Source organism: Lucilia cuprina, chromosome 6 (assembly GCF_022045245.1).
Source record: "Lucilia cuprina isolate Lc7/37 chromosome 6, ASM2204524v1, whole genome shotgun sequence".
Classification (NCBI taxonomy): Eukaryota; Metazoa; Arthropoda; class Insecta; order Diptera; family Calliphoridae; genus Lucilia; species Lucilia cuprina.
Genome location: NC_060954.1, coordinates 14,971,512 through 14,985,970, shown reverse-complemented (window position 1 = coordinate 14,985,970; position 14,459 = coordinate 14,971,512). Strand labels below are relative to the sequence as shown.

At 29.2% G+C, this 14,459-nt stretch overlaps 1 protein-coding gene across 1 annotated transcript in view; it reads left to right on the top strand.

Moving 5' to 3' along the window:
- The window catches only part of LOC111683162, a 187,168-nt gene that overhangs the window by 107,235 nt on the left and 65,474 nt on the right, over positions 1–14,459 (top strand). Inside the window, exon 3 of the mRNA XM_046953446.1 lies at positions 8,508–8,643. Coding sequence (XP_046809402.1) covers positions 8,508–8,643 — 136 coding nt within the window. The remainder of the gene's footprint in view (positions 1–8,507; positions 8,644–14,459) is intronic.

Here is a 14,459-nt window from a genome sequence, read left to right as displayed (position 1 = left end):
ACTGAACTAGAACTGAACTAGAACTGAACTAGAACGGAACTAGAACTGAACTAGAACTGAACTAGAACTGAACTAGAACTGAACTAGAACTGAACTAGAACTGATCTAAAACTAATTCAGCAAACTAAATTTCAACATTATTTAATTTCCCACTTGACTTAACCTACAAAAAAAAAAAAAAAACCAAGTCACCATTACTCATACGTAATCCCAAGCTCTATTAGCAAATTAACTGGCCTGAAATTGTCAATCAGCTTTTAGGAAATTTTATAATTAAATTTAAAACCTTTGTCTTGTTTGTGTGCTTCCTAAGACAAAATAAAAAACCGCAAGCACGTGCAAGACCACAAAATTGTAGTGTGTGTATTTGTAAACAATAAAAATCTTCTTAAAAGAAAACAAAATAAAAATAATAGAAGAAAAAAATAAATAAACACATTTTTAATTAAAATCAATGGAATCAATTTAAGTTGGTTACTATTAATAACATATAGAGCCACACACTACTACATACATACATACATATATACACAAAGAAAACATGACAATTATATACTCTTGCTAGCAATAATATGGTTGTAGCTGTTCAAACTATTCTTGAAAAACATTTGCAATACAACAACAACAACTATAATGCAAACATACTTAATACTTTGTTTTAAACTATTGGCTGCAATGCAGTGTTAAAGTTTTCTTATTGTTCAAGTAGTACTCTTTCTATTTCCCTTTCCTGTCCCTGGCTAAAGAAATGAACAATAGACATAAAAAGTTACAGTGGAGCAAATTGTATTTAATTTAGTATATTTGTTGAAAATTATTTCCTGCTGAATTGATATATTACTAAATTCAGCTAGCTGAATTTGTTGGTTTTTATTTTATCTTGTGTTTTAATGTTAAATTTCAAAATTTTGCTTATTTCAGCTAAGCTGAATTACTTTAAATGGTATAAATTTCAAGAAATTTTTTATGTTTGTTGAAATTTTTTATATTTTGCTTAATTCAGCTTTGCTGAATTGCTTTAAACTATATGTTAAACAAAATTTTTGAGAATTGGTTATCTGCCCCAATGTGCACTTTATTTTCGTATATGTAAGTAGTCATATTGCAAACGTATAGATTTTTGTTATTGTTTCTATAATAGTTGTACGTGTTAAAGTATACTTTTGGTCACGTTCATTATAGAACCAATAACTTTATAGAAAAAAATTGAATCAAAATAAAAAAAAAAAATAATCCAAAGAAAATAGTTGTACAATAGTTTTCTTTTATTATATTGTTGTGGTTGTTTGTTTTATGATCACTTCTGTTGTTGTTGTTATATTCTTTATACAAAGTTATTGTAATTGTCATTTTGTTGTATTAGTCTAAAGTAAAGTATCATTATGTACAATACTACTTGTGGACACTACAACCCTCTATTCTATGACTCGCACAAGTGTATGATTGCATGATGGTGTAAAGTTGTGATAAAATAATGCAAAAAAAAAGCAAAGTTCTTCAATAATAATTGAAATAAGGCAAAATTTGTTTTTTTTAGTTATGTGGCGTCAGTCACTTGGCCACATTTGTTTCGTTACGAGTGCGTGCTGTGTTTTTTCATTTTATATTAATTTCTGTTTTTTTTTTCATTATTACAATTACAAATATTTTACTTTAATAGGTTTTAGCTATTTTTAAAATTTATTGCTAGTCTAGCATTTAATGTGGAGGGCAAAAAGTGTTTAAACAATGTGTCATTATTGTGGTATTTGTAAATCATAAAACATTGTTGTAAATATTGTAAATAATTAAATTTTTGCATAAAATATAATATGTAATAAAACTTAATTATATTATTAAACCAAGTATTTGTATAATAATGTGATTTTATTTTAATTCAGCTGAATTGGCAAATTTTTGGCAAAATCATAAGAATTCTTAAAAAAATGTTTAATATGAATGACTGAAAACGTATTGAATTTTTATAAAACTTTTTAAAAAGAATTAGTATATTGTCATACAGTTGTAAATACTTTAATTCAGCTAGCTGAATTTATAAATTTTTCATAAAATGTAAATTTAGTTCAGTTTATTGTTAAAAACTTTAAATTTATCATATCCAGTTAACTGAATTGTTAATTTTTTGCAAAATCTTTAATTTCCAAGATTAACGAATTTTTGTATTTCATTCATTTGAAAGCTGACATGCCCTCTAATGGTAATCCAACCACTTTTTGTTATAAATAATCATATTGACATATTATTTCAAATAATATGGGCGTGGCACCTCGACAACTTGAAATTTCAAAACAAAAAGTTTCCTATTGTTCCTTCCAGATATAGAGGAACACACAGTGAATAAGGAAGACTTGGAATCCGAGTTCCAAATAGCACACCCTTTAGTGTAACTTAATCTACCAATTTGCCAATTTTTAGAGAGATAATAGAATATTTGACGTAATTATGGCATAAAAAGTCAAAATCGGGAGGTACGGTTGTATGGGGGCTAGGTGAAATAATGCACCGATTTCAACTATTTTCAATAGGCTTCGGCCCTGTGCCAAAAACATGCTTGGTCCAAATTTCATCAAATTATCTTGAAAATTGCGACCTGTACCTTGCGCACAAGGTTTACATGGACAGGCAGCCAGACGGACAGACGGACGGGGACATGTCTTAATCGACTCAAAAAATAACTGAATTGATCGGTATACTTTAAGGTGGGTATTGGATCAATATTTTTTATGTTACAAACATCAGCGTATAATACCCTCCCCTCTATAGTGGTGTAGGGTATAATGAACCGAATTTCGAAAAAGTACCAGACACCTGTCCGCTTATTTTGAATTTCTACAAATCCCTTCTTAGTGGATCTACATAACGAAAAATACATTTAGTGTCAAAATGTCATGTTTCTAGGTTCAGTCGTTTAGACTGTGCGATGATCAATCAGTCAGTAAGGCAAGTCTATATATATATATATCAATTCAGCAAGCTGAATTTTTACAATTTCGACAAAATTTAAAAATTTGCTATTGAACCAAAGAAATTAAACTATTTTTTATATTATAAAGTTTGTCTAAATCAAATTCAGCTAGCTGAATTATTAATTTTTTCAATATCTTTAATAATATTTTACAAATAATAAATTTAAATAAATTCAGCCAAGCTGAATATGAACATTTTTGCAAAATGTATAACTAAAGTCTAAATATTGTAATTCAGCTAGCTGAATTAATAAATTTTCAACAAAATCTAGAGATTTGCTTATAAAACAATTAAATTGCAATTCATTTAGTTCAGCTGAATAATTCTAATGCATAGTTTAACTATTTATATCTTATTCAGCTAACTTTATTCTAATTTTAATACATTTACATTTTTCATTGCTTATTTCATATTCAGCTAGCTGAATTATAAAATTGTGGCAATTTTAGCAAATATATAAAATAATTAACATATTTATCATTTAACATATTATTAAGTTAGCTGAATAGTTTATTTCATAACTCTATATAAATATCTTTTTATAACATTTTTTAATTTTTAAACATTTCTATAAATGTTTAACAATTTCAATTAGGTTTTTCCCATTTTTTCCACTTTTTAAACTAAAATTTCAAAGTAAAACTATTTACAAACATTTAATATATCAAATTTATTTAATTGTTTTAGTTTTTTCTGTGTTATGTCAATTTCTATATTTGATATTCAAATTTCATATTTTTATAACATTTATAAAGTTTCTATATGGTTGTAATCAAAACCCCCCAACATGCATATCATCAAAAAAAAAAATGTTTTGAAAAAAGTCTCCAAATGTTTGAGTTACAAATGTATATTGACGTCAATATAACGCCCATTTTAGTATTTTAAAACATTCAAAAACCAAAGCACATTCATACACTTCGTTTAAACTGCTGCATAGTATCGAGGGTATACAAAGAACACCGATCGACCTTTAACTCATTCACAATTGGGTGCACGCACCATAATGAAAAAGAAAGAAAAATAGTAACAAACCTTGTCCACTCAACTGCTTTTCTGACAGTTTTAGATGGAGTAACATATTATGCGTATGAACCACATACACATACATGCATTCACCTTTAGTGGGGAGGGTATATTGGGTTTGTGCTGATGTTTGTAACGTACAATAATATTGATCCTATACCCACCTTAAAGTATACCAATCGGCTCAAAATCATTTTAGGAGTCGATTTAGCTATGTCCGTCCGTCCATCCATCCGTCCAGGTAAACCTTGTAATTAAACTACAGGTCGAAATTTTGAAGATAATTCAATAAAATTTCGTACATGATATTCTATTGTCCCAGGGACGAAGCTTATTGGAAATGGTTAAGATCGGTTAATTATTTTACCTGGCCCCCATACAGCTAGGGCTTGTAAACCTTATAATCAAACTACAGGTCGCAATTTTGTAGATAATTCAATGAAATTTGGAACATGATCTTCAATGGTCCCGATCGGTCCATTATTTCATCTGGCCCCCATACAGCTGTATCCCCGAATAGGGCTTGTAAACCTTGTAATTCAATGAAATTTGCACATGAACTTCTATGGCACCGATCGGTCCATTATTTCACCTAGCCCCCATCCAGCTGTATCCCCGAATAGGGCAATTTTGGAGATAATACAATGAAATTTGGAACATGATCTTCTATGGCACCGATCGGTCCATTATTTCATCTGGCCCCCATACATCTAAACCCCCAAATAGAGATTTTAAACCTTGGAATCAAACTAAAGGTCGCAATTTTATAGATAATTCTTTTATGGTACCGTAGATGAAGCCTATTGAAAATAGTTAACATCGGTCCATTATTTTACCTAGGACCCATATAACTGAACTGGTCAAATATGGCTTTTAAGTTCATAAATATGTTTAATATATTCGTATCTCGACAAAAAGCTACAAAACCAAGTTCTATACTAGCCTTGATGACCCTCAAGAACTTTATAATTATAGGGCTTCATTTGGGCCTAGCCCCTATCAAAATTTTACTTAAATATCCACAGTTTTATTAAACAATAAATATCTAAAGTATATCTGAGTCAAGGTACAATACAACTTAAATGATTTATTATGAATGAATAACATTTTATTCATAGGCAGGTGTAGGATATTATATGGTCGGTCTCGCCCGACTATAACTTTTTACTTTGTTTTTTTTTTTGAGTTTTGGAATTCGTTTTCAACATTATTTGTAATAAATTATTACTACGTATGGAACTAACTGTAAAGAGGGGAACATTGAGTGTGTGTGTGTCACTGTATCATATATTAGTAGTATGTAGTAGTACAAGATTAAACCATATAAATACTATAAGTAATAGCTGCTATATATATAACTATTTAATATGTATAACTTGTAGCAAGTAGTTTGTGTCACTTAAACTATTAAAATAGTGCTTATAACTGTTATTGCTGTGGCATGTTCGAGTAAAAATTAGTAGTATCTCAAATACAGTGTACATGTGTATTTATAAAAGCAATTTTCATGTACCAAAATATATTAATATAATATAGGCGTTTTTTTAGATATTACCCAGAAATTAACTTCAAAGGAATTTCTCTGCTTGTTTTAATATTAATATCAAAAATTTTTTTTCATAAATGATAATCGTGTCATATTCATAATTTTTGTTATTACATATTCATCATCATACATACATATGTACGTAGAAAACAGGGTTTGGCCTATTAAGTTCTGGGTAATACATATAAATTCGTGGAATAAAATTATTGAACTTAATATTAGATTTATAAAAGTGAATTAATAATGAATTATAGAATAAAAACTTGTTTAGAATATTTAAATGTTTCTTTTCATAGTCGGAAGACTGACTTCCCTTTGTTTTACAAAAAAAAAAAATATTTTTCATTCATAATTTTAAGTTTTAGATTGTTTTCCAAAGATCGTAATTTGTCTTAGTCATAAAATTGATAAGCAATGATTTTCGAAGTTTCTTTTTTTCTTAGGAAATATGAAACCTTGTATCAAGTTATCTTCCCAGCAAAAACTTTCGTTGTTAATGTCATCGGTAGTAAGCACTTACGCTGGCTATTGAATTAAAAAGTATTATTCTATATAACACATTAATAATAAAACGTTATTGAAGTACTTCTATGTAATCAGAAGAATATGATATTGAATAATAAATGAATTTATGAATTAGAAATTATATTTATAATACATTATTAATAGCTCTTGATAGAAGTACATATATGTCATCAGAACAATATGCAGTTGTCATAAAAAAGTATGTTAAGAGGTAAGCAGTTATAATTGCAAATCATTAACAAGATTCTGCTGCTTTAGTATGTGTTCCAATAGAACGTTAGAATAGAAATTTCCTTTTATCGTTCATTCATAGATTATGTTTGTTATTACTTTTTAGTAGTGATTAAGCACTTCTAAAGGTTATTACTTTATCATGAAAGAACCATTTACAAAGACGTCATAACTTACACCCCTAAAAAGCATAGTAATGACATTGGTGTTTTTTTACTTTGATCCAGAGCTAATCCAAAGTCAGAGCAATACATTTTCCGATGCCAAAAATCTTCAAAAAATAACTAGTTCTTCAAGGTTACAAGTGATTCTTATAGGTTCCCAAAGAAATACGATTTTAAAAAATTTCACAGATAAGTTTACAATGGAATGCATTTGTATTTATTGGCAATTTTAATTTCCCGAATGGTTGGATGCTCTTTATTCCATATCAAATCGATATAGTGCCGTCTGTTTTAGAATTGAGAGTGAATTTAATTTGTCGATCATAAAGCCAAATTGATGCCTCAGAGATTAACATTTTCCAATGTCAAATCTCTCCATATTGTCCTATTTCCAAGTCGTCAAGTTCTGGATTACTAACTCATCAAGTTTTCAGAAATCTTTTGGATTTAATCGAGTCCTAGTTTGCATATAGCGTCATAGACTATCCTAGAGTTTATATGGCCGAGAGTTAATATAAGTAGCTCAGCCATCTACTCATGAAGATCGTTCTATCGGGTACTGCTACATAAGGATATTAGTCTAGAGCTGCGCCCAATACTTATCTCACATAAACAACTACTAACTACGACAATTTCTTTTCTAAAACTCATCCCTATAGATTTGCCCTTCTGCATTTATCACCTTCAATTAGAGATTAGATTAAAGAGGGCAATGAGTACCACGACTCTGTTCTTAGAATCTTTTGTGCATCCAAACCAAAATATATGTGGCATTTTTGTCTATGATGAACAGAGATGCTTTACATACCCATGATTTCCCAAATAATTACCCAGCTTCACTTCCAGCCCACTTCAAAAGTAGCACAAGTGAATTTGTTTACCTTCTGTGGAAGTGATGTTTATTGACTTCCGAAGAAGAAAAAAAATAATCCAATTTCGTTATTTCACTTCAGATATAGTGGGTTTGGAATCAAATAAAAAGAACATACCTTATATTACTTCTTCAGTACTTCAATGGTGTGAATTGTACTTATTTTTCGCTTCCTTGGAAGTTCTTTTTTTCCAGGTAAGTAGCTAATTTAATTATAGAAAAAACTATGAAAAGCCGACACTATTAGAGCAAAGAAAATCAGAAATGTGATTAAAGTATCGATGAAATCTAGATATGTAACCAAATTATTTCATCGGTATAAAGGTGTATGTCGACTTATATCTAATTTCATCTTAGATCAGTGATAAGTGGTTAGCTGCATAATATCTTGATCTATAGAGCATTGAGTAGTCGTTGAAGCTCAAATAAATTTTAAAGAATAAAGATGACTCAAGACATCTTTTAAAACTTAACATATCGCAAAACAAAGAAGCCAAACAAATCTTATCAGCACTTAATAATAATGACTTCATATTAAGTATTGATATTTTTAAAAGTTCTAAAAGACTGACAATAAATTAATAAATATTTTAATCACTGAATCTTCTATAAACAAAAAAACTAATTCCTTAAACGATACAGGCAGACAGACAGACAGACAGACAGACAGACAGACAGACAGACAGACAGACAGACAACATATATACTTCAATTTAATGACATTTTCAAGTCACGTTATGACATTAAGTTTTGACATTTTCTTTTTAATGGATATAACGTCTGTATGGACTGACTGACTGACTCACTTAATGACTGCCTATTTGCATTAGTTTGTTTATGGTTTTATATGTAAAAAATTTATAAGCGGCTTGTTTATTATATTAACCATAATTGTAAACAAATAAAATTTTATTACTTGATGTTTACATATGTGGACAAATATTTAACATGTACATATGTATGTTTTATACATTAATTAATTAGGAAATTGGTAATGCGTAATTAAGAAAACATTTAAGGTTAATTAATTAAAGTTTTTTCTCTTTTTTGTTTATCGGTGGTGTTAAACAAATGCTTAGTTATTATAAAACATTTGTTAACTTGTAATAAACATGTAACTCTGTGGTAATAATTTAATATTTAATGTTGTTTTTTGTATTGATTTTTCTTTTTTTAGGTCCTTTATCTGAAGTACAAACAGCAGTGGGTTTGGAGGTGGCTTTACCTTGTGATCTTATGCCTGGCACTATGATAGCCGATAAAGTACAATTGGTGATTTGGTATAGACAGGGAAATGTTAAGCCTATATATACGTAAGTTATTATTTTATATTGAACAAGTATGAATTTATAGTTGGACATTACCGACCATATGATACCCTACCCCAGTCAGTATGTTTAAATTTTGTATTTTTTTTTTAAATAAAGCATTTAATTTGTTTTATTGTGGAATATTTTTACTTATTTTTGACAAAAAACAAGATTTTCTACAAGAGGGCTCAGAGAGGGGGAGAAGGGGTAAATATGGGCCTATCCTTATAAATTTTGGTAGATGAATTTACGTCTACTACAAAATCATTTATGTAGATTTTAATCGTTTTATAAGTAATTATAAGTTAATTTTCACCTTCAAGTCATTTTCTGAAGGGGAGTCTGTATGGGGGCTAGGGTCAAATGAGGCCCGATCACAATAAAAATTATTATTGTCATTTACTGTTCTATAAAACTAATTTTTGCTGATTTAAACGTACTTATGGGCCTAAACGCCGATTCGGGGTGTACGGTTGTATGGGGGCTAGGAGAAATAATGGACCGATTTCAACCATTTTCAATAGCGATCGTCCTTGAACCAATAAAAGAGTATGTGCCAAATTTCATCAAATTATATTGAAAATTGCGACCTGTAGCGTGCGCATATGGTTTACATGGACACACAGACAGACAGACAGACAGACAGACGGACGGACGGACAGACGGACGGACATAGCTAAATGGACTCAGAAAGTGATTCTGAGGCGATTGGTATACTTTAAGGTGGGTCTAAGACTAATATTTTTAGGTGTTACAAACTTCAGCACAAACGCTTAATACCCTCCCCACTATAGTGGTGTAGGGTATAAAAAGCTTTTAAGTTTTATAAGCTTAAAAAGCTTAAAAAGTAAGGCTACAGTTACAGCTTTTTAGAAAAAAAAAAATTAAACCAAATGCGTTAAGTAATTATATAACTTATGTGTATAATCGATTGCTTAAGTGTTTAATGATTTATAACAAAACAATAAACGTTTTTTTTTTCTTAAATTTTACTTAACTTTCCAACAATTCGTAATCACAATTTAATACTTAACAAATATACCCATGATTGATGACAATTTCTTAATTGTTTTCCATAAATTTAACATACAATGGGCAAATGATTATAAAGAATGAACACAAATAAAAAACAACTCCCCCTAATTTTAAATATAAAAGATTTTCTTTATTTTATAATGAACATTGAAATATACAAATTAGAGCAAACTCCATGGGGGGGTTAGTTGTACACCTAACCTCTATTTATATATCGAAAACCCTTTAGAGTTAAGATTTCTTACTAAAGCTGTTGCTTCAATTGTTCGTATTTTTGAAAATAAATTATTTTAAAATTTAAATTAAATCATATTCAATACTTATACAAAAAACAAACTTATTCATTAACCAAAGAAAAAAACCCATAATTAATTAAATTAATAAAAAGACAAGAAATAATACTTTGTTTTCAAATTCCAAACGTTATACACTTAAGTAATTTCTATGGAGTGTCATTAGGCGCTCAGTGGCAACAAAATTTATGAAGCATAACAAATGTTATTAGAAGCGCCTGTTTAGAACACCAATCTTCTTGCCACACCAATACGCATGCATACATACCTACATATATACTTCATATCAAAACCACTCATAATGAAGTGAGCATGAAAAATTCATCATAAATTAAAAAAAAAAAAAACAAATTCATACATATAAAAACAATTAAATGCGGGTGTAAATAATGTTTATGTAAATATGTAAAATTTCATTATATATATGTATGTTTTCGTTATATGTATGTTAAATTTTTTTTTAAATATTCCTTATGTTTCGTTTTGTTGTTTTTTTTAATGTTTAAATTATACCATATTTTCTTGCATGTTTTTGTATGTGTTTTACTTCCTTAAAAAAAAGAGGAAGAAATAATCATAAATATAAAAGGATTCAGTGAAAAGCAATTTGTCAAAAAAAAAATAAGAAAGTCACGACTTTGAAATTAACATGACTTTGGCAATTAGATAATGTATGTGTATGTAAATTGGGATTATGTAGACATACACTTGAAAAATTTTATTAGTCTAGAAAAGGCAAGCAGTTTTAAATGATATCAGATAGATAAAGAATTTATAGATACAACTAAATTTTGATAAACTTAGATCTTTTTTGAAGCAATCGTAGAAGTCTTAATTATAAGCGTTTATGTTGTAGCGACATCTATGCAACTAATACAAAAATCAGCTGATATTCCCCAGATTTTGGATTAATTGTTAATTTAGTCAGATTCTCACCCAGTTCTAAACGTATTTGGGATAGGGAAATACGGCAATATATTTTCCATATTTCGTGTTACGTGAATCTGTTAGTCACGATTCTTGAACATGACTTTAAAACCCGATCTACAATTAAATCCGATAATATTGTAAAAAACATCGAAACACTGAGAACCAGTTATACATTTTTAAAGGATCCCAAAATAAACCTAAGTTTTTCAGCTTTATGTAAAGATACGTATCTCATAGAAGAATGAGGATATGCCAGAGGTTAAGCCTTAATTCTATAGCTACCAAAATGGACTTCCAAATGACATTTTACGAAAAAAGGTATCAATAAAAGCATTTTCCAAACTTTAAGATACGATGTCAGGAATACCGGATCAGAGATCAGATATACTACTTTAGACTCTGGTTAAAAATTTTGACGATTTGTGCAATTTGTCATTCAGTCTATAATCGACTCATTCTTACCTCCTCTGTTATTTCATTATAAAACTAGAAAATACTTGTCCGTTCGCGTTTAGAGGAACATACCCTATATCAAGGTCTCCAAATATCAGATTATATAAAGAAAATTAAGTCAACTTGAGAAGCACCAGGGTGCTTATATAGAAAGATTGCAATTAAGCGAGAACACTCGAAGGTTATTGGGTTCACTTTAATACTCATTAAATATTTATAACTTAATTAAGGTGATTCTGTTATTTCAGTGAGATCCAAGGGAAAAAAACAGTTTGTTTAACATATTTGATTTGATTCGTTAGTCACACATCCCTAATGCAATCAGGATCAGAGAAACGCAGCGAACTCTCAAATGAGCTCTCTAATACTCTCTTTTTCAAGCGTACATATACTCACACCTGTAAAAAACAAACAAACGTCATCTTTACTCTCCGCCTTTCGCTAGATCTGTGATGACCAAAAAAGGGAGAAAGATCTTTAAATGATTGCACAATGAGTCTACAATATATTTGTAAATGTTGTTGTTGTTTCTTTTTTGAGATTGTTAAGCCATTGTTGATCTAAACCCTACATCGGCAGAGAGTAAAACAAAGTTCTCTTATTGGTTTTAATCCCTTTTTATACATGTGTAAGCATACATGCGCCTAAAATTAAGAGTGCAAGAAAGCTCTTAACAAAGCTCTTTGCCGATCAGGAATCTAAACCAGAAAAGAGTTTTTTACTAAGATTTCTTAGTCTGCCATCTTCATCTATCAAACTACATTTGATGTAACTGTGACTATCTCAGATGATATGACATGATTATAAATGTTGTTGTTGTTTGAGATTTTGTTCCACTAACACCATCAATGTTTTAGACAATACGGCTTGTAGTAAGATATCTCAGATGTTTCGCAATGAATCCAGTCAAAAAATGTCAATATTTATGTCTGTATAATCTCCATAAACAGATTCGTTAGTGACTTATTCTTAAGAGAGTATAGATCAGTGGTGGTCAGAAAGAGAGAGATTTAAATGAGAATAATATTTGTTTAGAATATATTTGTAAATGTTGTTGAGCTTTCATGTTGTCTTTAATCTTCATTCTCCAAGCTTTTTTTTGTTCACAGATTCCTCTCGGCGATCATGTTCAATGTCGCAGATCTCATCGTTTTGCAAAATAGTTTAGATTCATAATAGCATAGATTTAGCTTAAGACTGATTGAAATTGAGAAACCTATTGGACATTGTTCATGGGAGAGGGCAAGCAAAGAAATTGCATTTTGATTTCATTACGATTGAGAGATCCAAAACTTGATTATAAAGTTATCACTTCTTTCACAATTTGATTTAAAATTTATCTTACAGTTAAGTGCACTTCGAACTACGCAAACTAACCCAATTCATAGTGCAGAATCTAATTACAATGATTTGCAATTTCTGTTTAATAACTATGTTGACCGCAAACTATAGATCAATCAGATGTTTTCGAAATGTACCAAAGGGTGTGTGCATAAATGTCAAAATCAAATAACAATTTCAACTGAAATATTGCAATGATACAAAAGCAACATAACAGCTGTAATACAACATACATATTTAACTTATAGGCCAGCAACCCAACCCTACAACTCAGTCAGTCAAACATCAATACATAGCATGTTATTAACACAAAACTAAATTTGACATTACTCTATGGCTAATGTTGACATTATGTCACAGAGTTGTGGTGCAATTGTCAAATGAAATCTGTCAAACTGTCGCTTTAAGGAATTTTCAATAAGATTTCTGCGAAACACAACAATAAATTTCATCTCAAAAGATTCGAATCAATGCAAGTGTAAATTGAAAAAATTTCAGAAAAAAACGTTTTTTTCTTATTTGTTGTTGATTTTTTTATAGGACTAACATCTGTGCATGTTTGGTGGTGATTTAACAAATATTCTTATGGTACACTTGAAGAAATGGGGTTTTTTTTTGCCAATAAAAAAGAAATTATTGTAATATTCTGAACAATAAATTCATGAAAAATGGTTTAATTTAAAAAACAGCATAACAACCATTAAGTGTATGCTTTTTGATAAAAAAAAGGAGAAGGGGTATGATGTTCAGGGTTGGGTATAACGTTGTTATTTCAACACTGTTTCCGTTTTTGTTTGTTTTCTTTACGTCGCAAAAGGAAAAAGCAACAAGAACAAAAACAATAATATTTTCTGCTTTGTTTTCTCAAGAGTTTTTATTGTACTTTTTATAACCCCTTGCTATGTTTTTACAAGAAATAAAAACAATAAAAATGTAAATCATGAAAAAATATTATAAAGAAAACATAACAAAACGTCAAAACACTAAAAGTATGCAACAAGAAAAAAAAAACAACTACAAACAATATAAAGAAAACAAAGAAATATTTGTAGCATGTTAAGAAACATTTCAAAATTAAAAAGAAAATATATGAAATGTGAAAGAAAATATCATTAAAGCGAACTATTTATAAAAAAAAAACCCCACACGCCTTACAAAAATCAAACACCGTTAAAAGTATAAATTTGCAATTTAGTTTTCAGTTTCCTTTTCCGTTTTCCTTCGAAAAAAAAAAAACAAATTTAAATATTTAATATAATTCTTTTCTCATTTCTAAGATTTTCAATTTACATTTCTTATACCTTTTTCTGTTGTGAGCAATAACTTTAATAAGTGTCACACTTTAGTGTTGTCACTATATTGACAGACATTTTTCCAGATAATTTTACATGACACTTACTAAAGATATTTTGTATTGTAATTGTTATATGTCACACAAGTTTGTAGTCCCTTTTTAAAAATAGGGAAATTAAAATTTATTTAGCTATTACAATTTCTAGGTAAGAATTTTTAATAGTTTCTTTAATTTACGATTTTTTGGTGGTTCTTAAATTGCTTTTCCCCCACTCAAGAAAAAGAAATACAAAATGTTTTAAATGTTGTCAACACTTCGTAATTTTGTCAATACTATTGGGGGATGATAGTTTCTCGTGGTGACTTGGTAAGCGATCTTTTAGTTAATAACTTACCTACAATAATGTAACTACAGTGTGTAACAAAATTCATAATAGATTTTATGGAGAAACATTTTACGATCAAAATATGTTG